The 25,000-nt window shown below is 36.0% G+C and overlaps 1 protein-coding gene across 41 annotated transcripts in view; it reads left to right on the forward strand.

The window, feature by feature from the left end:
- The window catches only part of KCNMA1 (potassium calcium-activated channel subfamily M alpha 1), a 467,608-nt gene that overhangs the window by 298,633 nt on the left and 143,975 nt on the right, over positions 1 to 25,000 (forward strand). For 35 of the 41 annotated variants that reach the window (XM_068688931.1, XM_068688905.1, XM_068688906.1 and 32 more), the window contains 4 exons: positions 58 to 133; positions 4,437 to 4,512; positions 10,809 to 10,979; positions 12,643 to 12,734. In XM_068688931.1, the coding sequence (XP_068545032.1) occupies positions 58 to 133; positions 4,437 to 4,512; positions 10,809 to 10,979; positions 12,643 to 12,734 (415 nt within the window). Of the gene's footprint in view, positions 1 to 57; positions 134 to 4,436; positions 4,513 to 10,808; positions 10,980 to 12,642; positions 12,735 to 12,845; positions 12,938 to 13,039; positions 13,389 to 25,000 lie in introns of those variants that run through there. The other 6 variants (XM_068688941.1, XM_068688945.1, XM_068688946.1 and 3 more) reach the window with 4 other exon arrangements.

Below are 25,000 nucleotides of genomic sequence, written 5' to 3' on the forward strand. Positions count from 1 at the left end.
GATTATTCTTTACTTTCTTTACTATAGTGTTTTTTTTTGTTTGTTTTTTTTTTGCAGGTTTAAGATTTTTAAGAGCCCTTAGGCTGATACAGTTTTCAGAAATATTGCAGTTTTTGAATATCCTTAAAACAAGGTAAGACATTTCCTTATGTATTGTGTATTGATGGCAGAACAGAAATGGCTTTTGTTTGTGGTCCTAGTAATATATGATTTTCTTTTGTGGGGAATAAAAATAAATAAGTAAATAAGACACCTACTCATTATCTGTTCTTTAAAGCTTTTATTTTGCTTATGAATGATTTACCAGTGTAAGTATCTTTTTCCATGTTATCTGTAGAAGGTTTTATTTAGAATATCTGAATGCAGATAAACTAAAAGTTGAATGAATTACAGACTTCTTCATTGATTAGATAGTATTTCTTTTCACATTATCAGTTAGTATTCTACTGCCTTGCCAAAACAGAAATCAAAATTCAAACAATCGAATACAGCTAATTTTTTTATTTTTTTTGAAAAAATAATAAGTTTTTACACTCAGCTGTCTTTATTTTGTGCTCATTGTCATTAGCATTCCTTTCAAAGAATATGTTATATTTCCCCAGTTAACTTTCTGGTTTTTGCTGATTCTTTGCACCATTAATACATGATAGTCATATAAAAAAAGCATAACTTTAAAAAAAAAAAAAAAAAAAGATGATTTTGAGCAACAAAAAAGGAACCTTCCCATGCCTCACAGCAGTAGATACTTTGCCTTTCATCATTTCCTAAATTACTCCAGCTGAAGTATTGAACCTAACTTCCAGCAAGTACTCAATTCCGTTCTGAACTCCTATGCTCTCTCTATCAGTTGAGGTGCATGTGTGAGGATTTAATATATAAATAGCTGTCTACATGCTATGTTAATAATAGCAGAGCATGCTCTGTTAGTTGTGGGCAAAAAAAAACTTTCAGATTTGTAAGCAATCATGGTACACAGCTGTTTCTTCATTCCTTAACCTTAAAATTATTTTCTGTGCTCTGGAACTGCCAAATCTGTCTTCAGCTATGTGACTATAAGAAATCCAGCTGTTGTCAAGTAGAGAAAATAATAAAAGTTACAGCCCGGCAGCTTAGAATGTTACAGATTTGGTAAAGAAAGGAAATAATTTGTCCAGGAGCACAGACTATCCAATAAGTTTGCAACACACTGAACAACCTCAACAGAAGACATAGCAATCAACGGAAAAGTCCCAGAAACTCAGCAATTTTTGGATAAAGGCTAAAAGTCCCTTTCAAATGTGTTAGATTTGTAAACCTCCAGATTGATAAATGAAGGGATATTGAATTAATTAAGTTCAGAGCTCACTTTTTCAAGATTGAACTGTTCATTCAAAATTAACTCTTAGATTAGTTATCATCTCTGTAATTATCTTATCGGAATGCCCAAATATCTGTAAAATCCAAATGCTGACTATTTTATAAAGTTTATAAGGCAGAACTTTCTGACGTGTCTGTTTCAGTTTACTCAGCTGATAAAACCCCCAGCAGTTCATCAACAGTCGGTGTCTCATTTTATATGTCTCTCCCTGTTCCTAGTTCTTCAGTGGAAGAACACCTCATCTGTTCTTTTTTGTATCTTACTTAATAAGCCTGAAATGAATATAATAACTGGGATTACTATTGATGTTCACAAAGCAGCATTTTGTGAAGTGGATGAGTCAAACTACAACAAATGGACAAAAATTCTATTTATTTTAGAATATTTTTTAGTTACATCTGACATGTAACTAAATGTGAGTCTTTTTTATTTATTTTACATGGATTTGACTTGCAGAAAGAAAAAAAAAAAAGTTTGTTACTATGACTGCTAAATTCAAATGAGAAATATTTTTTTTTTCAGCATATTCTAAACTACCACCATAAATAAAAGCTATTTAGCAGAGGTGGTCTGAGATAAGTGAATATGCTGTTACAGTACAAGAATACTATTTTCTTGGCCTATTTCTATTTCCGCATTATTAATCTTTCAGGGAAGCAAAAAAGCACTTTTTGCAAATGGTCAATCTTCAGTAGTTTTGCAAGAGATAGAGCATTTAATCTATTGTCTTCATTATTATTATTTTTTTTTCTTAAATAAAATTTACTTACCTAAAATTGAGCAGTTTCAATTACAGTAGCCATTAAATCTTATTGTTACCTTAAACTCTTATTTTGTATTGCATACTTTTGACCACTTACTGCAACATTGTTTTGCTGAGTTAAAAAATAAATAAATTAATTAAATTCTCAATTTATGCTCAGTTTTTTTTGTTTGTTTTGTTTTAAAAAGGAAGAAAAAGAAATTTCACCTTTTCTTGCAATCCATTTCTAATTTTCAATGAATTTTTCAACATCATAAATGATATTACAGGAAAAGAAACTGAACATGTATATAAAATTATGAAAATAATAATAATAATTGAAACTAATAAAAAATAACTGCTGACAGGACAAGAAACTGATATGGTATGAAGGGCACTGCTATGTTTTTAATATTTGGTGCAATTAGAGAAGCAGCTCTGTCCTCCTTGTCCTATTTCCTTCATTAAATAAAAGATTTTACTTTAAATGCAAATTACTACTGGTTACTGATGGGGATATGAGGATTAAAGGAACACATCTCAGTCACTCAGTACACAAGAAGGGCCATGTGAAATACTAGAGTCCAAAGGAAGAAGTTAAACACTGCAAAAACAGAGGCAGTGAGAAGACTAGCAAAATAGTGATCATTATGACAATATTAAAAATTATCAATTATATTTAAAAAGAATCTATACGAAAAAAGCAAAGCTTGACAGTGGCCTATTAAGAGACAATACTCTGCCTATGATTTATTTGTTTCCCTAGTTTGAAATAAAGTGAATCTTACTCATATTTTTTTTTTTAGTTCCCATGTTTATGAAATATAATGAATTGTCTGTTGTTGAGTTGAAATTTTCTCTCCTCCACTTCACTGTTTTCTAATATTTTTCAACAAAACTACAGGGACTTAGGACTCACAGTAAGGGATTTTGCACAGATGTTGGAAAGAGCTTAAAGAGCAGGAAAATGTTTGTGACTAATCCTTCATCTATATTTAGACTATGGTAGAAACAGGAGTATTTCATAGAGGACAGAAAAGGTGCAATTTTTAATAAACTTGCAAAATTGTTACAGACAAATTATGTAAATAGTTATTTTCAATGACTGCTAGCATTTACTTGTATTACAGTAATATGTGGAGACCAGCTGATGCATTATTACATCAGGAGTTTCTCCTGGCCTAAATTCAGGTGAATGATGATATTTAGCCATTCATAATGGAACTTTGCATCAGCGTGATATTTATCATTTTGTTTAATCTTAGAACATATGGGTTAGAGTCTTGTGTTATGATTGAATGGGATCATCAACAAAATATGAATATTAATCAACCATACCTCCAGAAAGTGAAACAGGGAATGTTTTGATGTGCATGAACATCAATTAATTGCAAAACTGAAGTTATAACATCAGAATTTTGAGTACAATAATCATTATAGCAACTGTGCATCTTTCCTAGTCCCTACAGATGCCCATTTCATCAACTGTAATTCTTAAAAGAAGTCTCCAGTGGAGCTAATGTCTGCCTTATTTCCCAGGTTCAGTTCTCAACTTTGTTTAGAAATTAATGCATGGTAGTAATACACATTGATAGTGAGTTTTTCCATATTTTCCTTTTTTTGGAACATATTGCTCTGGGGATAATAGGGATTTTTCTGAGGCTTCGCTCTTTCTTAGATGTGTTTCCAAAAACAAAGGACAGCTGCTTTCAATACAATTTCATGAATGGTTAAGATCATTTAGACATAATAATACATGAACTTCAGTTCATTGAATATTTATTTGAACATCCTTCCTAGCTTTTCAAATCATAGTGATTTTTGTAACAGAGGGACCACACTTCACCTAAACCTCGCCCAGAGGCTGTTAAGTATGGCATTTTCCTGCTGAACTCAGAGTGAGGTAGTTGCTTCAAAATCAATTCTGACTACAGTAGGGCATATACTACTCAGTGAGACTAAAAAGAGCTTGTTTCATTTCTCTGGAAGGTTTCTTTTTTTACTTATCTTGTTAGGAGTCCAGATGTAGCTAAGGTTTCTGTTCATCCTTCTGCTCTCAGATCCATTTGAACTTTTGTAGTTTGTTTCCTTTTCAATCCATTTGTTAGCTCTTTCAAACCATCTAACTTACACAAATGCGATCGCTGCAAAGTCAAAAATAATACGTTTCACATAAGCCATTGATTAAGGTTTTTTTAGGGAGCTTGGTTCTGTTCAGAAATCATCATGAGAGTCTTCCAGTCTAGAATATACAGTTTTATGCAAGTACGTAGTAAAAATGAATGATAAATATCAGTATACATTATTATTATTATTTTTTTTTTTTACCCTCCACAGTAATTCCATCAAGCTTGTGAATCTGTGCTCTATATTTATCAGCACATGGCTGACAGCAGCTGGGTTCATACATTTGGTAAGTATGTTTGAAAATATTTCTTCAGCTTTTTTCATGGATCACCTGCTACTTGAATTACTCTATTACTTGAAATTTTCTTGCTCTGATTAACCGCTTGGTACATCTACTGAGTACAATTAAAAACCAAACAAACAAACAAAAAAGACATCACAGTTTCCAATTGTTAAGACTTTTACTCAAAATTTGTTCTGAATAGTAAGTAATACGTCATTAACATTTTATTTGGGTTCAGCAATAGTTAAGGATGAGGCTTGAACTGATGCAACTTCTTGAACGATTGCAATTTACCAGTAGGTGGCAATGTTTCCCAAGTAACTACCTAAAAGTGCTTCCTGGAAGGGGTTGGTAGAGTCTGAATTGAGTGAGGTCCTGGTAAATCAATGGTTGTACCAGGAAAAATAAAATAAAATAAAATAAAATAATTTGTATTTCCACCAGAAGTAATAGGATTGCTAACATTCGGGATAGCATGCCTTCTGTTTTGATCTTAAATTTCATTTTTTTGGATGCATCCTTCACTAAATACAGATTATTATTTTTTTTTCATACATTTTTATCCTGCTCTTAAAAATGCCTGGAAAATGTGAGATACTTAGTATAGAATTATGTATGTTTTTATAAATTTTAATATTATTTTATATGAAAGATATATGTCAATTGTATTCATTTAAAACCATAAGCTTTTCCTAAATTATTTAATCAATATAATTAAATATGTTTAAGTATTTGAAGTATTGTCCACTAAGGACAAAGGATGTGGACTAGAGGACTTGTCCTCTAAGACCAACTTAGAATCAGGAAAATTTTGAGGTGCTAGTAGTAATAAGTTATTCTGGAATGGTTTTGGAGTAATATTATAATTTGATGATAATCATGTTAATCTACAGTAATTTAATTGACTTTACTTGAATTACCTTGTGCTATGTTGTGGTGGTTTTACCGTGCTGGGCAGCTAAATCCCACAACCGCTCTCTCACTCCCCCTCTTTTTAGATGAGGAGGGGGAGAAGTAAAGCAAAGAACAACTCATGGGTTGAGATAAGGATAATTTAATAAAATAAAATAAAATAATTTTTTAATAAGTAAACAATTAATAATAATAATTAAATAAATATTATTATGAACTAAACAATTTAACTAAAGGGAAATATAAAGGAAAAGGGGAAAAGGGAGGGGCAAAGGGAAAATAATAATAAAAAAAGTGAGGAAAACAAACAAATAAAACAAATAAAGGCTATGTGGAAGTGCAGAGGAAAGAAATTACTCTCTACTTCCCACAAATGAGCGATGATTGACCACATCCTTGAAGCAGGGCCTCAACACACGTAGTCGGTGTTCGGGAGGAGGACCGACGTTTTCACAAGAGCCCACCCTTCCCCTCTTCTTCCTGTTTCCACCTTTTATTGCTGAGTGTGACATCCCATGGTATAGAATATCCATTTGGTTGGTTTAGGTCAGCTGCCCTGGTGATGTTTCTCTTCTCACTTTTTGCCCACCCTCTAGGAAGGTTAGAGAGAGGCCCGATGCTGTGCCAGCACTGCTCAGCAGTAGACACAACACTGGTGTGATAACACTGCTGTTCCAACTACAAGTGCAGAGTACAGCACTGTATGGGCTGCTGCAGGGAAAGTTGACATTCCAGCCAGACCCAGTACATATGTTCACCTATATAACATGAAATTCAGTTGTTTATCTTCTAGTTATCCCAGAATTCATTTAGAATAGAATAAAATAGTTTAGTTGGAAGAGACTTAGAAACATCAAGTCAAGCTCCCTGGACACTTCAGAGCTAACCAAAAGTTAAAACATATTATTAAGGACATTATCTAAATGCCACTTGAACATTGACAGGCATGGGGCATCAACTGTCTTGCTAGGAAGCCTATGTTTGTGTGTGTTTGATCACCCTCATTGTAAATAAATTTTTCTAGTGTGTAGTCTGAAAATTCCCCTGGCACAGCTTTGTGCCATTCACAAATATCCTGTCAATGGTTACCAGGGAGACATGTTTAGCATTTAATTTTCACTCTTAGGAAGTTTCAGATGTTTTGTTGTGTGTGTGTGTATATATATGTGTGTATATATATATATGTGTGTGTGTGTGTGTATATATATATATTTAAACATCTCTGCTGTAGGAATTCTCAAACTCCAAGCATCCTACTGTGGAACAACTTTTAATAGAAATTATAGAGTGTATACTCCTTTCCCATTTATAAAGTTATAACTTAACTTACCTTTATCACATACAATAGCTTTCCAATAATGATTGGTAAAAATGGTTGTGTAGTAGTGCATCATGAAACTCAGCATATCACTAATGCTATTAATAACGGCATGTTTCAAAACAAAAACATTAAGCAGTATGAATGCATTAGAAGTAACATAGACTGGAAAATATCTGAACAAACTGGTATAAAATGAACCCTATTGTTCTTTTTAAATAAATAATTTATACATGTATTATTTAGTAGTGATTGGGGAAACATGTTGTCCCTAAACAGTATTAGTGACAAGACTACACATATTGACAAAAGAACTATAAGGCTATAATAAGGGCAGGCTTAGGTTCTCTGTTTCTTCAAAATAAACCACAGGAAAGGATCCAGAGTTTATATTACATGGCCACTTGCCGAGGCGATCGGCTCCGGGGCAGACACGTTCTGCAGCGGAGCGGGGGATTGGACAGGCAGGTCTAATTTTGCCGGCACTCAAGTGAGCCGCCAGGACCCAGCAGCCCTCACGAGGGAGGTGAACGAGGCAAGAAGGAGGCGTAGGCGGAGCCAGCAGCGCCCCCTCCCCGGCTGTTCAAAAGCTGCCCCTAGGGAGCGCAAGTGACCAGGAGTGCCGCAGTTAACAGGACGGGCAAACAGGGCGTGGTGTGGCAGTTCGCGCAGGCAGGGCGAGCAGGAAGGCCAGAGCGTTCCCCCCGGCCCATACGAACACCTTCTCTAATGGCGGTCTACCGCTAGCTCAGCTGCAATGGTGTACACCAGGCACAGCGCGCTCTCCAGCAAGTCTGTACACACCCAGACCGACTGCCTGCTCAAAACTGAGGCAGTTCAGGTCTCCGGGTGCAGGCAGTGCCTGAGCCTGTTGCTACCACCTGCGGGGGGCAAAGAGACTGTGTGCATGAGGTGCGAGCAGGTGGATGACCTGGTCCACCTCGTGGCAGAACTCAAGGAGGAGGTCGAGAGGTTGAGGGATATCAGGGAGTGTGAGTGGGAGATAGACTTGTGGAGCGACTCCCTGAGCGGCCTGAAGGACAGGCACTGGGGTGAGACACCCCAAATGGGGGTGGACCCCCTGCCCTGCTGTTGTCAGGCAGAGGGAGGGGACCTAGGAGTTGAGGAGGAATGGAGACAGGTCCCTGCTCAACATTGTAGGCGATGCCCTCCCTCACCGGCCCCATCTCCACACATGCCCTTACGCAACAGGTTTGAAGCCCTGGAGCTTGAGAGAGTGGCAGCTGAGGAAGAGGTAGAAAGTCTACCCAGGAGGATGCCTAGGGCGAGGAAGTTGACTCCATGTCTCAGGACTGCCTCCACCAGGACAGAAAGAAGGGTGATTGTTGTGGGCAACTCCCTTCTCAGGGAACAGAGGGACCTATTTGTAGGCCTACCCGTAGGGAAGTCTGCTGCCTCCCTGGGGCCAGGGTCAGGGACATGGCCAGAAAGCTTCCCAACCTGGTTCACCCCTCTGACTATTATCCTCTTTCAATAGTCCAGGCTGGCAGTGATGACATTGAAGAGAGAAGCCTGAAGACCATCAAACGAGACTTTAGGGGACTGGGACAGTTAGTGGATGGAGCGGGAGTACAGGTGGTGTTTTCGTCCATCCCTACGGTGGCAGGGAGGGGTACAGAGAGGACACAGAAAGCCCACCTGATAAACACGTGGCTCAGAGGCTGGTGCCAACACAGAAATTTGACCTTCTCTTCACAAACAGAGAAGGACTGGTGGGAGATGTGGTGGTTGGAAACTGTCTTGGGCAGAGTGACCATGAAATGGTAGAGTTCTCCATTCTCGGAGAAGCCAGGAAGGGGACCAGTAAAACTGCTGTATTGGACTTCTGGAGGGCCGACTTTGAACTGTTCAGGACACTGGTTGGCAGAGACCCTTGGGAGGAGGTTCTGAAGGGCAGAGGAGTCCAGGAAGGCTGGACACTCTTCAAGAAGGAAATCTTAATGGCACAGGAGTGGTCTGTCCCCACGTGCCCAAAGACGAGCCGGCGTGGAAGAAGACCGGCCCGGCTGAACAGAGAATTGTGGCTTGAGCTTAGCAGGAAAAAGAGGGTTTACAATCTTTGGAAAAGAGGGTGGGCCACTCGGGAGGACTATAAGGATGTTGCAAGGCAGTGCAGGGACAAAATTAGAAAGGCCAAAGCTCATCTGGAGCTCAATCTGGCGACTACCGTCAAAGACAACAAAAAATGTTTTTACAAATACATTAATGCAAAATGGAGGACTAAGGACAATCTCCAGCCTTTACTGGATGCAGGGGGGAACTTAGTTACAGAAGATGAGGAAAAAGCGGAGGTGCTTAATGCCTTCTTTGCCTCAGTATTTAGCGGCAAAACCAGTTGCTCTCTGGATACCCAGTACCCTGAACTGGTGGAAGGGGATGGGGAGCAGAATGTGGCCCTCACTATCCATGAGGAAATGGTTGGTGACCTGCTATGTCACTTGGATGAATGCAAGTCGATGGGGCCAGATGGGATCCACCCAAGGATACTGAGAGAACTGACGGAGGAGCTGGCCAAGCCGCTTACCATCATTTATCAGCAGTCCTGGCTGTTGGGGGAGGTACCAGTCGACTGGCGGCTAGCAAACATGATGCCCATCTACAAGGAAGGCTGGAGGGCAGACCCGGGAAACTGTAGGCCTGTCAGTTTGACCTTAGTGCCAGGGAAACTCATAGAGCAGATTATCTTGAGAGTCATCACATGGCACTTACAGGGCAAGCAGGCAATCAGGCCCAGTCAGCATGGGTTTATGAAAGGCAGGTCCTGCTTGAAATACTTGATCTCCTTCTATGACAAAGTGATGAGCTTGGTGGATGAGGGAAAGGCGGTGGATGTGGTTGACACTTAGCAAGGCTTTTGACACCGTTTCCCACAGCATTCTCCTCAAGAAACTGGCTGCTTGTGGCTTGGACTGGCATACGCTTCATTGGGTTAGAAACTGGCTGGATAGCTGGGCCCAAAGAGTTGTGGTGAATGGAGTCAAATCCAGCTGGAGGCCGGTCACTAGTGGCGTTCCCCAGGGCTCGGTGCTGGGGCCGGTCCTCTTTAATATCTTTATTAATGATCTGGACGAGGGGATCGAGTGCACCCTCAGTAAGTTTGCAGATGACACCAAGTTATGTGCGTGTGTCGATCTGGTCAAGGGTAGAAAGGCTCTGCAGGAGGATCTGGATAGGCTGGACCGATGGGCTGAGGTCAACTGTATGAAGTTCAACAAGGCCAAGTGCCGGGTCCTGCACCTGGGGCCCAATAACCCCAAGCAGAGCTACAGGCTGGGAGATGAGTGGTTGGAAAGCTGCCAGGCAGAGAAGGACCTGGGAGTATTGGTGGATAGTCGGCTGAATATGAGCCAGCAGTGTGCTCAGGTGGCCAAGAAGGCCAACGGCATCCTGGCTTGCATAAGAAGCAGTGTGGCCAGCAGGGCTAGGGAGGTGATCGTCCCCCTGTACTCGGCTCTGGTGAGGCCGCACCTCGAGTACTGTGTTCAGTTTAGGGCCCCTTGCTACAAGAAGGACATGGTGGTGCTCGAGCGAGTCCAGAGAAGGGCGATGAAGCTGGTGAGAGGTCTGGAGAACAAGTCCTACGAGGAGCATCTGAGGGAGCTGGGTTTGTTCAGCCTGGAGAAGAGTAAGCTCAGGGGCGACCTTATCGCTCTTTATAAGTACATTAAAGGAGGCTGTAGAGAGGTGGGGGTTGGCCTATTCTCCCATGTGCCTGGTGACAGGACGAGGGGGAATGGGCTTAAGTTGCACCAGGGGAGTTTTAGGTTGGAAGAACTTCTTTAGCAAGAGGATTGTGAGGCATTGGAATGGGCTGCCCAGGGAAGTGGTTGAGTCACCATCCCTGGAGGTCTTTAAATGACATTTAGATGTTGAACTTAGTGATATGGTTTAGTGGAGGACTTGTTAGTGTTAGGTCAGAGGTTGGACTCAATGATCTTGAGGTCTCTTCCTGATTCTGTGATGCTGATATATATATATATCTTTATCAGTAGAGTTGATTTTTGTTACTTCTTTAATTATTAATAATATATTTTCTTGTACATTTTAGGTGGAGAACTCAGGGGATCCATGGGAAAATTTCCAAAATAATCAACAGCTAACATATTGGGAATGTGTTTATTTACTGATGGTTACAATGTCCACTGTTGGTTATGGAGATGTTTATGCAAAAACAACCCTTGGTCGCCTTTTCATGGTCTTCTTCATCCTTGGAGGATTGGTAAAATAATAATTTTGTTACTTATTATTTATTCCTGCTACATTAAAACTTGACCTTTTATATCTCAGTGCTATATTTGAAGAAATAATAATATATGGCTTAGTAAATTAAAATTAATTATTGAACTCTTAAATAAGTTTGACGCACACCATATTTTATTCTGTAGATTAATATTTGGCAGAGCTTGTCAGGTAGTGGAGTCAGAATTGTTATTGTCCCTCTTAAATGCGTAATGCATGTGAATAAGTGCTTTAGCCTTTCCACTTATAAACTTATTCCTAGTTTTTTACTTTCCAGTGACCGAGTGTAGGGCATTTTTTGAGGATGCTGTTGTTACTTAGAGACACTTTGCGGTTTCAGAAGTCTACCCACCCTTCTGTGTTCCTTCCCAGAATTCCAACAAACACTGTGGCTTTGGACTGCCTTAAAGAGCAGCTTGCCGGATCCTGGTGGCAAACCACATTCTCTTTAATTTCAAACATCCTTTCATGTCATGTAGTACAATTTTAACTCACAGTTTATCACACAAACCATGGCCATAACCAGAATCATTTTATATCAGCAAATTCTGGTGTTCTTTGTCCTGTACATACATAGCAACAAAGTTGCTACTTGTCTTGTGTCAACTTTTCTATTATATGTCAATATTAATAATATTATGGGGCCTGTTGCAATGTTTCTCTCTAAAACAGCAAGGTTTATTCACACAGTGCAAGGTAAGTTCTTTACAGATGATTAACAATATATGTTAATTGACATACATACACGTGTATTGTTATTTTATTCTTATATATTGATTTCACATATACATACATCTTACAAAGGTGATATGTATGTAACTGATGTTATGAATGCCATATATGTCAGACACACACACACACATATATATATGCATTCCCATCTATGTTTATTGACATGAAGAGAGAGACCATGCTAACTGGCAGTAGCTCTTCGAAGTATCCAGCCACAAGGAAGATGTTTGTTGGACAAAACATGGCAGAATATTTTTTTTCTCCTTAAACCCTTTTTTATTTTTTATTTTTTTCCTATCACATGTTATTCCAATCCTTTTAAAAAACATAAACTTTTGTGTTTTTTTTCCTTTTTTTCCTTTTTTTTTTTTTTTTTTGGGGGGTGGTGGTGGTGACTGTTTTGTTTCTCAGCAGGGGCATTGACCCTCACTACATCTTTTTGTGTTTGTTTAAATCCTAATCACAGGGGAACCAATCTGTCTTTTAAAATAGAAATGCAACCATTATGGTAATACTTGGTTTTGGTTTTGGTTTTTGCAGTGGAGATGGATAGTTTTTTTCCCCTCCCCTTTACAGGAAGAATTAAACCTAACTGTACTTTATGATTAGATTGCAATTTGAATTCATTTTGTTCTTGTTTTGTTTTGTGAGCACATTTTCCCTTTTTTACCATTTTCTTAATTTATAAAGTATGCACCTTCTCCAAGACCAACTTTTACATTGAACCCTCATGTTTTGTTTGATAAGAACTTTTACATTTTTTAAATTTTCTTTTTTAAACACCTTCCCAGATCTAATTCTTTTGCATTTTCAGATCTTAAAGATATATATATCTTCTGAAAATATTCATCATCCCCCTTTCTTTGGCCTCTCTTTTTAGTCTTTTCTTCTGTCTCCTATCTTCTTCTTAGGCCATGTTTGCCAGCTACGTCCCTGAAATCATAGAGTTAATAGGAAACCGCAAGAAATATGGTGGTTCCTATAGTGCGGTTAGTGGAAGAAAGTAAGTATCCCAAGAGGCTCTGCTGCCTCTGCTGCAGTAGAACACTCTCTGCATGCCATTTTCTTTTTTTTTTTTTTTTTTTTTTTTTGTGTTTTTGTTTCATGCATGTAGGCAATGTTTGCTCGCTACGTGCCAGAAATTGCTGCTCTCATCCTTAATCGGAAGAAATACGGCGGGACTTTTAACTCAACTCGAGGCAGAAAGTAAGTCAAAAAAAAACAGGTGTGGTTGTGTGACTTTGAACAGCCCCTGAAGGTGGTAATAGCTGACTTAACAGCTTAAAAGGCTGTATTCTTCGATATCAGATGTTACCACTGGAGAATTGTCACACTACAGAGACCTGGGCTATGCTGCGCTATGTCACAACATTTTGGCCCTTCTGCAAGAAAACCTGGATACCACTCAGACTACAAAACTCCAGTTTGCTGTTGTATAAAATATTTATGTTTATCAGGTTATTCCATAACTCTGTCAGGCAATTAATAGTGGTGTTTCAATAAGAAAAACCTTCAATAAGAAATCTTTCAATATGAAAAATGTTGAAACAGATTCAGATTTCATGCACCAACTATTAACTGTAAATGGATATTGCACAAAATCATAGTTTTAGGATCTATGACGAGGGGTTTTTAAAGTGATCTCTTCCACTAACCTTGTAAAGTCTATCTTAAAAAGAGAAAGTAGTAGCTTTAGGATCAGTGAAGTATGATGATAATAATAATAATAATTTTGTCTTCTAGCAACAGCTACCTTTATTACACCACATTAGCTCATTTCGTTTCTTTTGAAAGCCTGTTTCTTTACCAAGTTAAAACTAGCTTATTATGGCATTCCCAGCATCTAGACCTGATGGCGTATAGCCTTTAATGAACTAGATGTACTTATAGATATATTATTTTCTTCTTTATATCACCATTAACGTTGCCATCCTCTGTGTCATTACATATCATTATGAAATTCACTTTTCACTATAAAAAAATACATTTGCCCCCTGAACAACAAGTTATATGAAATTGCTTCCATAGAACAATACGAAAGATCTCCAAGAAACATATCTAATTAATTGTCCCTCTCTGTACTTCAAGCAGATATATTTTTCACCTTGTTCCTTTCGAATTATCACCCATGCATCATTTCATAGATGTGCATTATGGTAAATTCTTTCTCCTCTTTGTGGAGCAGAAAGACTGCAAATGCCCCACAGAACTAATTCAAGAGTACTGATTTACATCGCCAGGTAGATCGATCCTTTTTTTTGTTGGTGGTGGTGTTAGTTATATCTTATAGTAATTAACGAATAATAAGCATATAAATGACAACTTCAATAATTCTGTTTTTAAGCTACCCTCAAACGTCTAAAGTGTTTTTTTGTTTTGTTTTGTTTTGTTTTGCTTTGTTTTTTCTTTTCTGGCAAACACTAATGTTGGAAACTTGCACTGTATTTCTGAAAGAAGTGTCATTAATTTCCCAAAATGTTTATTTGTAACAGAGGCCTACTCAGCTTCATACTTGTATTCATACCTGTTTTCTCAAGAGAGGTTTTCTAAATGGAGAATTGATGTTTTTGGTTTTGAAGCTACAAAAGAGTTATGGCAGATGTAAATGTGGCTTTAAAACTATTTTGCATACAGAGTTGTAGTCTCCCCCCTTCTACATTGTCACTAGTACCTAGCATTGCTCTGATGTCTCTGAACTTGGACTTGATCTTCAGTCAGAACCCCATATCCTGAAAACCTCAACTCTAGATCAAAGACTTCCTGATAGCTTTGGGGCATTCTTCATTTCAATTTCTCACCTTTTCTTTTTGTCTTTATATGCACTATCTGCTTGTTTTTAGCTCACTGTCATTAGTGCTTTCTCTGCTGACCTCTACTGCCCATATAACTTGCCAATTGGAACTCATCTCTGTCATCAACATACTAAATGTTCAATTTACTTTATGCATTGTTTTCTGGTTCAAATGTTAATTACTGAGTAGTTAAAAGAAGTCTTTTGCTCATGTGGGTCTTTCATCAGAGAATCTAAGCTTGGGAACTGCACAGTAAAAAGCTATTAACAATCCCTGTTTGATGTTGCTTTTGCAGTCAGTAGAACAAGATTGATGAAATGTTATGTTTGGCCAAAATTTAAGTTTTCATTTAGAATTCAGTGATGAGAGAACGGATTGTCAGAACCAATAAGTTTTCCTTTGCTTGGGATATGGGCATGTGGTAGTAATTAGCAATATAAGGTCTTTAGTTGAACAACCAAGCATAGATTCTGGCAGCAAACATAATGAGAAACTACGGTTGTTCTATTTCTAGTGTCAGAAAATTTTCAGATAAAATTAAATGCATGTAGAAAATGAAAGCAGCTAAATTTTGTTGAAAGAGTTCGTTTCAACTCTTAAAATAGCAAATGTGTGCACTTTTTAATTCTTTATCCAAAATAGATAAGTACATGGAATCTGTAGTATTTATATATATAATGTGTCCTCATGAATTATGTCTGGAATAACATGCTTCCATATGACTACTAAAAATCTAGATGGGTAGTTAAAATTAACATATGATTTCATATCTTTTAAGGATTGCACTATATGCTTTATTATTACAAGGACAGTCTTACTAAAGAATTGTAGCTGTTGAACTGGGAGATGGAATGTATGCATAAAAAGTTCTACAGGCTCCACTTCCTAAAGGGAGAAAAAAAAAAAAAACACCAGCAATTTTAATCTCACATTTCATTTTATTTTTCAGCCAGGAAGGTCCCCAAAGGTCTCATAAACTAGGAATAATTTCCCACAATAAAGATACATACTTCTCTCTCTGTATGCAATTATCACTGGTTAAATCTATTACTAGATAGCTTTGTTAGAAATTTCCACAGGGATTTTTTTTATTTATGTTATTTTTAATTTGATTTACAATCTCTGCTTAATAATGTATTCCTGTAATGAGACTTCTAAGGTCTCACAGAATATAAAGTAGGAATATTATTACAGCCTTTGACTGAAGTCTCATCTGTTAAAACAGCAACAGTACTTGCTGTTGCATATAAGGCAAAATGCACACCAGCATATCTATACAAAATGTGACTAAGATCAAACATACACATTTGATGACAGGTGTCATTTGATGATTTAGTTGTCACAATTGCAACCAAGTGGGGAAAAAAAAAAAAAAAAGAAAACAAACAAAAAAGTTACCCAAAAGGATAATAATCCTTATCTTGAATTTCAGATTTGTAAACAGTGAGATCTGATAGGTAATGAGATTTGTGTTAAACAGCTGCTTTGCTACTGTGCACAGATGAGTTCATCAGAAGACTCTCTAAAGTTTTTACTGTGTCCTGATACAGGACACAGATAGTCAGTAGATAAAAAAGGGGCTTTCTAAGTTTAGTTAGTTTAATTTTATGCAAAACATTTTTTTCATGCTAGAATCACCGCTAAATACAAATGACATGGAGAAGACCAGGCTATAATTACAGAGACAGAAAATATTTTGATATTAAAATAAATATAAATCTAAGATATCTAAGATGTAACTTTAAAATAAAATTCAGACATAAGAAGCAATCAGAACTTGAAAAATATTGTTTTTAAATGTTCATAAGAGGTATCTTATGATAACAATAGAGTAACCTCCTTAATTTTCTAGTTTTCTACGTAGTTTCTGTTATATCACATGAGCCACTACTGCTCACATCAGTCACTACTGCTGTTTCTACTTCCTGTCTTTCCATCCATTTCTGTGGATTTATTCTGTAGTATATGATTTTACATTTTGTGGAAATAATTTTTGCAAAGCAGATAATACATATTATATTCTATATATATTATCCAATATTTTACTGATATAATAAAATACTTTAAGTATTATAGAAAAAAACTATTTATTGTAATAGACTGGTAACTACCTGACAGAATTTTTGTGAGACTTATATGAGTCACGTTTATGCTTTCTGAAGATGATGAATGCTTTTGAAATACACAGTAGACAAAAATTTATAATGAAAGTTAAACTCTAATTAATTGCTTCATCACTAAGCATAATGTCATCACAATGAAAAATATCTGCAATATTCTATAGGACGTAGAATCTTATTAAAATAGACTTACATAAAATGTGCTTAATGCAGAAGGTGAGAAAATAAAGTAAATGTTCAGTAAATTAGTGAAAAACTATTATCATTAATAACTAGTGTTTTTAATAGACAAAATACTGGAGATAAAAGCTAGATGTAACAAGTTATGGGGTGGAGAAGGAAAAGATATGATCTATTTATTACAATATTATAAAAGCTCTACAAAGGTCTAGATTAGACATCAATTTAGAAAATAATATGTATCTATATATAAGAGCAGGGGAGGTTTTACGATTTTTCTTTTTGGTTGGTTGGTTTTGACGTTTGTTTTTATCACTAACAAACTGAAATGATATACAGTTTGAATGTTTATGATATTAATATTTTCCATTCTTCTGAATAATTTTGAGACCATCAGCCAGTTCCGTACATGCTATCCACATTTAGCTCTTTTCTCTTTAAGACTTACAGGATGCCTTACTCTTTTCACGATCTCAGGATCTTTGTTACATGTCTGTAGAGCTCATGAAATAGTATTGAAGGGGTCCTTTTTTAAGTGAAGTATCATAGAGGGATGAAAAGGTCATGCTATCATGAATTTCGTTGTGCTGGTAGACTATTATTTTTTAGACTAAGAGCAATAAGCTTACAGGTTAGTTCATGTTAACCTATATACATCTGGAAGGATGGAAGAGTGATCACTTTGTCATTGGATGCTTTTCCAAAGTGCTCCATCTAACCTCTTAACTATAGAATTCAAGCTTTAAGTCATACATGAGTGACTTTTGAATTTTTGAGTGACTTATTGAATTTTTCTTCAATAAACATTTGGTTTGGGGATCACTAAAATTTTGCTAATGTGCTTTTTGTGATGTTTGGAGCTTACACTTTCAGTCCTACCCAGAATAGGGCTTTAAAAATAGGCTGTTATTCCTATTAAGCCATACATATATAAACACATATTTTCTTATTTATTTTTAACCTTCATATTATCCAGGTCTGGTCTGAGGTTTGTTTGAGGATTCAGATATGTTTTACATCTGATAATTTGTAATTGACTTTTTATTCTGAATTTACTCATTTATTTGAGAATCAAGATTGTTCCTAGTAAGTTTTTTCATTTTTGTATTTATGCATTCATATATTCAGACTGGATTTTAATTCTGTGAAGTATTTTCCATTTGAAGGCATTATCTTTTTGTTAGTTAGCCTGCACAAATCTCTAGAAAACAGATGGAAACAACACTGGTAAACTGATGGACTGAAAGAGGCTCTGGATAACTTAATGTGTTTTTTGTTGTTTGTTTGTTTGTTTCTTTTCCATTATTTCCTCTGCATTTAATTATTACCTTTTAATTTATTGGTCTAAAATGTTTTTCCTTTTGTATGCAATGTTCCTATCAGCTCCAGTGAAAACTTTTTATGAGGCAGCAACATGGCTTCACATGAATATAGACAGTGAAAGGGAATTTTATTATTTTTTGTTGCCCTGATAGTAAATAAATTTTGTTAAATTTTCAAAGGATGTTTTAAATGATCTTTACATATTACTCTAGTTAATGTTCAAGATTAAACATTGTATTTTAATGCCATCACAGTTCTTTACTGTATAAGCTATTCAAATATCCTGTTTCCTTTCTCTCATGATCTGCTCTACTTCCCAGAGATTTCTTCAGATTTCTGAAGTTTATAAGCCATAAATTAGCAAATCATCAGTAAGTCAATGGGAAGAATCATCTGTTAGAGATTCCTTCCAGAAGGAAACATGGGATTCAATAACTAAACTTCACAGAGAAAAATAAAAACTGCGGACAGATAGATATGGTAAACAGAAAGACAAACAGATAATTTAAGTTGACAGACCATCTTGGATTCATTAGACATTTGAATTTGATTAAAAATTAGAACAATTTTTTTTTAAAGTTTATCCAAATACTTTGGCAAAGGTCCACTTGCAACAGTAATGAGACATAGCTCTGAAGAAAGTGACATTAGATTATATTAAATAATTTGATACAATATGTAAGATACTATATTCCAGTGGGATGAGGCTGTAATAAGAGAATGTGACATGGATTGCATTATGATCCCCAGGGGTGTCTCTATTTTCCATCTGCTAGCCATTCTTCTAATCCCACTGTTTCAAATGAAGTCTCACTTAGTGATAAAGAAAATCTGATGAGTGTTAAATAGACTGACAGATAGAACTAGTAGGACAGACTTTTCCCCTCATTTTTGCATACTTATTAAATATATCCATTCTTGTGAAAGCAAGAAGGGAAGTGTGGGAAGTGATATATAACAATATTATGACTTTTTTTAAAAGAGTCTTCTAGGTCTCAAATCACGTTCAGATCCTGAATAATTTTATACTTCTAGTTAAGTGTAAAAAAAAAAATAATAATTAACTTCTTTCGTTCTCTCTGCCTAAACTTTGAAAAAGCTTTTTTGGGTTAGGCATCAAAGTAGTAGATGTTGCTGTCCAAATTTTGTCTCAAGACTGACTCTGTTCTATAAATTCCCTGATTTACCATGTTCCACAAAATATACAAGCCATGATTTTCAGTGTGGACATTCCAGGAAAGGGAATATGAGATGCCAGAAGTGGTAAATTAATCAGCAAGTTTTAAGGAATTATGACTTCTTTGTTTCCTCGCAGGTGCTCTTGCAGAATATCAGTCATGACACTTTGGGGTGATTTCAATGGCAAGAAATGCACTGGCTGTAGTCATGAATGAAATGCTCAAAAATTTTAAAGCTTTTGCTACTTTCTGCATTGTCTTTAAAGGCTTACTGAGAAGTCAAAAAGCCCCTAAGGCAACTTTGAAGAAGAGTAATAGTGGAAGCATAACAATTAATTCAGAAGAAAATATAATACATTTCATAAATAATAACAGGGCGTGTCTGGTGTCTGATAAGGAAGCCTAGGGTTTTGTGTGATTATAGCATCAGATTAAAGTTTGTTTGCAAGTGAGATGATAACAGTGGAGATACGGTTTACTCCTGTGTTGCACTACAAGCTTTCTAGGATGGACCTCTTGTATATGCAGTAACATTTAACAGTTTTAACTGCTTCTTTTTATACTAAATTATGCACTAATTTCTCATGGTGATGTAGCTGTGTTGTGTCTAATGTTGTGGTGTTTTTATGAAAGGAGAAGTACTGTAGATAGGGATGATAGTACCATCAAGACTGAATGAAAGAATAAGTCTCTGTCCTTCAAATTGGTGGAAGCCTCTCATCTAATCCAGACTGCAGCAGAAACAAATTGCTGTGCTTTCTTCTTATGATTGCAGTTTCATAGGCATGCATCAAGCTAAGAATATTAACTTTTATTTCTTAAATTGCTTTATAGACAAGTGTTGCACAAGTTCTTAGATCATGATAATGTAAGGTAATTTCATTTAACTGTACCTGAGCAAGGAAGATGAAATAAAGAAGCTTACAGTGAATCACTTAGGAGAACATGCTGTTGCAAACAAACTGAGATGCACACTGTAATATGCAGTTTAAACAAGGGAGTGTGCCATTTATCCAGGAATAAAGTCGCTGAAATGCACTCAGTAAGCCTCTTCTCTAATACAAATCTCACTTTGGTGGGCATGAAATATCTGAGAACCTACATAACGGAATTTTTCTGTATTATTTCTATTTGGTTCAGAAAAACACTGTCTAGCATTTAAGTGTTGCCAGTGACATACCACCAATATTCACTGAGCAAGACTGAAACCAGAATATATATATGTGCTTGCCACAGTTTTGTAGCTGTCATAATTCACAACTAATCAGGGTCTTGTATGTGGCTGTACATTTTTTGTGCCCATTAACAAGTTTGAGTTTAAGAAATTGAAATTATTTCTTCTTGGTTCTTAATATATATAATGATTGCACAGTAAATTCATGTCTGCATCAGAGGTAATGTTTAAATGAGTGACATTAATGATTTTCCATTTATTTTAATCTGATGTATGATCCACTGACCTATATAGCATAGTCTATACTGAATGTATATCTTGCCCTTTTGAGTGTTTTCTGATGTTAACTAATTCCTTTTTCTTCACTCATAATGTATGAAAGAATCTGAAGAGTGTGGAACCTGTTGGAAAGAATAGATAGTTTCTATGAGAGAATAGAGAGTTTACAGATGGAGTTATGGTTTAACCCAGCTGACAGCTAAGTACCACAGCCATTTGCTAACCTTTCCTCCCCAGTGGGATTGGGGAGAGAATCAGAAAAAAAGTGATAGGTTAAGATAAAGACTGTGGTGGTTTTTTTTTTTGTTTGTTTGTTTTGTTTTGTTTTCTTTTGTTTTAATATTCTTTTTCTTTTGTCCAGAAGTGTCCACGCCAGGTGGATGGTTCTCAGTATTGGCTTTTGTCATATATGTAATACATCATCAAGATTTGTTATTGTTGTTTGTTTCCTTTTTATAATTAAAATATTGTAATATATTAATCTGGCTGTTTGAAAGTCTCACTGTACATATTGGCTAGAGCCAATATTAGTAATAAGTGGTCCTTAGAGCTTCATCAAGTCTTCTGTGAAGAAAGAGAAAAATATCAAATCATGATTGTATATCACCAATTACTCTATCTGTATTAGCCTGAGAGTTTATGTTAAAATTAGGCATGTGTTTAACTGAGTAATAGGGGGAGAGACACAAACACAAGTGTAGAATTGTCACTTAATTGAACTGAATTAATAGTATCTTAATATTGGGGTAAATCATAAAAGCACAAGCAGCTAGCAATGTATTATACATCAGCATTCTTTAAATATACTAATTTAACAGATAAACAAGAAGATCATATCTACAGAATCTGTTGACATTTATTGACTTCTGTTAGGAAGACAAAGTGACTGAGACCTCTTCTTTGTTGATTGAAAAAAAAAACAGACTTTAGAAGGACATTTTGATTTCAACCACTGCAGTCTGCTACTGGTATGCAAAAAAAAAAAAAAAAAAAGAATTGAGATGGTTGATAGTTAAAGGTATGATCAGAAAACTAAGCAGAAAGATGATAAAGATATCTGGGCACATGTATTTGATATAAATATTATAGGTTTATAGAGGCATCTAGGTCAATATGTGCCATATATCATTCAGTTACTTGACAAGTGAACACTGTATTCAACTGAATGCTGAACAGAATTTTCTATTTATTATCTTTGATTTATTATGACAGACTAGTTAAAGTGAGTTTTTTCAAGTTCTTTATACTTGTTCCAATAAAATGGATATAATTTCTTTCAAAATAAACAGGCAAAAGATTTGCATTTTGTATTGTGTCCTCTGAAGGAAGAACCATGTAAAAATCCTTTTTGAAGAATCGTGTTCACAGTGGATCTGTTTTCATTTACAGTGCTATTTACATGGATTAAGCATATGTTCTCAATTATCTCATGTAGGAATTCTATATGTTTTAGCTTTTGCTTGTTTCATTTTTTCTTCCTGAAACTATTTGTATTTGTGGTGGGTAGGGACCTTATATCAGCAATATTGTTTACTTTATAAGGAGCTGTTGCATTTTTAGATGATGTTTCATTGTCAGTACTTGAGAGGAAAAAAATAAGGTATTGTAGAGAATTTCATCTGGGTAATAATTTTCTTATTTAAGTGTATTCTTCTGTATTTGGTAATCAATGACCATTAGGAAGATGGATATGGGAGAAGAATGGATTAGTTGGACACCATTGCTTGATGACATATATCCCCTGATGGGCTTTGTATTCTCTGTAAAAGATGATTTTTGCAACATTACAATTGCGTAGTATGGATTTCCATTCTTATATTCACCAAATTTTGCCTCTGATAGAGTTGCACTGACAACTGTTACTTTACAGAAGTAGTAGTCCTCCTGAATGCTTATCAGAAATGAAAATATCTAAAATCATGAAGTTTAGTTTTCAATGTTATAGGGAAAATTCTAAATTTCATTTTTAGGTAACAAAAAGAAAATAATGATTTAGATGAATGCTGTATTACTTCTGAGGATTTTCATAAACAAAACTAAATGCCGAGGTTAGACATTTCTGTTGAACCAAAGTTATTAATACAGTATTTTCCTACCAAGCACCTCCAGCTGCAAGCAAAAGATATCCAATATATTGGCTTTACTTTACCTCATGGTGCATGCAAAAACTGGGTGGTGCATAGAAAGGGAATGATTATTGGCACAAACAGAGGAAGCTATAAATCTTCAGATCATACACAAGACAGATTGGAACAATATAAGCTCTCTTAGTTTTCTAAGATAATGTACTGAATAACTCTCTCTGGGCAAATAGGAAATCTGTTTTCAATTTCTTCTACTTCTAAGCAAAAACATAATTTATGGTAAAAGGAGATTTCTTTGTGGGAGTTTCCAACCAAAAATTAATGTTAGTCTCTCATCAGAAAACATTGTTTGAAAACCAGGAGAGTTTTTTGTTACAGTCACTGCTCAGAATGCTGTCTTGCATCCTGAGAACAGCAAAGACAGAAAGAAAGGATAATGCCTAAATAACTCAAAATCAGAGTGCTAAAATGAACACATGGTGCAGATGCCTTCTGACACTTCCAAAATAATCAGTCCTGATGCTCAAATGCAAGTGTATTTGACAGCCAAATGTTTTATTTTCACTGAATCAGATTGGTATGAAACCGTACTGAATGAGAATCATAGCAAGAGTGAATTATTGTTCCAAATGCAGCTGCTTTTAGTGGGAGTTTTTTGGAGTAGAAGACCTCTGGAGGTCATTTCCAACCTCATGTATCCTGTAATCTTGCAATCCTATGAAAATTTCTTCTGTAATAGATTAACTTGGGCTACAACCTCTGTCTTCTGTAGTTTTTCTCCTTAGTTAGTCCATATTTTCAAAGGTATTGAACATCTTTTCAGAATCTGAACTTTCTTGAAAAATTCTAGTTACACTGATGTATTTGATTCATTAATGCATGAACATTCATCCATTTGATAGGGCGGGAATCTTAGTGCTTGAAATAATATCTTCTCCTATATTAAAGGCTATTATCCTCTGATCAGACTGTATGCACAATAATACATGCACACGCAGTGCCAGCAGCTCAGGTGATTTGATCCCTTAGGGAAACTGAGGAAAGGTGCTTCTCAGACTGGGAATTCAGGCATGGTTTTATGCAGCACAGAGGCTGCTGGAAACTTTGCCAAGCTCTAAAGATCCCAGAAGAAACCTCTGGGACTTTTTGCACCAAAAAGGTATGAGCTAATATATTTTGTCTTGTTTTCTGATATTGTGCTTACTATGTCATAAAACAGTAAGGCTTGAAGTTAGGGATTTTGTGCTTTGAAGTGCTTACAGTCTGAGAAGCATACAGTGTTTTGTATACTTCTGCACCAAAATCTTAGGTTAAGATTGAGCTAAATCTTGGTGAATCCAAAGCTGACAATCCAGGTAGCTAGTTTAGCAATAAAAGTTCATAGTATCGAATTCTATGTTAAATATCTCATATCAACATATATTTTTTTCCCTGTCAAAAGGAATTAAAAGTATATTTTTTTTATGGTTACTATGACTAAAATTATATCCAAGGCCTGGTGATGTCACTGAGAACTCATACAAGAGGAGTGTTTGAAATTATCATATTTCTAAGTAAGCCTTTTAAACTGTCCTACACTGTTTATAGAAGTGGTAGTAGTAGAACAATACCATAAAGTGTGCTGGGCTGGTCTGATACTGTTTTGCTTTCCTAGCGACCACCTGAACCAATGCAAAAGTAACAGTACAGTGATGGTGATATTATTTACACCATGATATATGCTGTTGATTTATTCTCTGCTCAGCATCATTATCCTTTTTCCAATGAGTTCTGTGCAATTTTCACACACATTTCATCAAGCACCAAATTATGAAGCAAGAATAGGCCCATTACATTAGTAACCATTGCTGCCACCTGTTATTTGTTGTTTCCAGCCTATGGGCTTTCTGCATTACTGAGTTGTCCACAGAATAATTGTGAAATAAGTGAGGGTTGGGCAGTCTATTTTTTCCCTTTGAAATACCATGCTTCATATTTGGCAGCTCAAGTGGTTGTATATGTTTGTGAAATTATGTCTCTGTAAGCATTTGTGTGTAGACCATATGGCTGTAATGAAGCTGTTTTTCTTAGTTCGGTAATTGTCTGTATCACCTTGTCCATCCTCCCGACTTCTGTAAGCAACGCGATGACTGGAAATAT

Source organism: Anas acuta, chromosome 7 (genome assembly GCF_963932015.1).
Source record: "Anas acuta chromosome 7, bAnaAcu1.1, whole genome shotgun sequence".
Taxonomy (NCBI): Eukaryota; Metazoa; Chordata; class Aves; order Anseriformes; family Anatidae; genus Anas; species Anas acuta.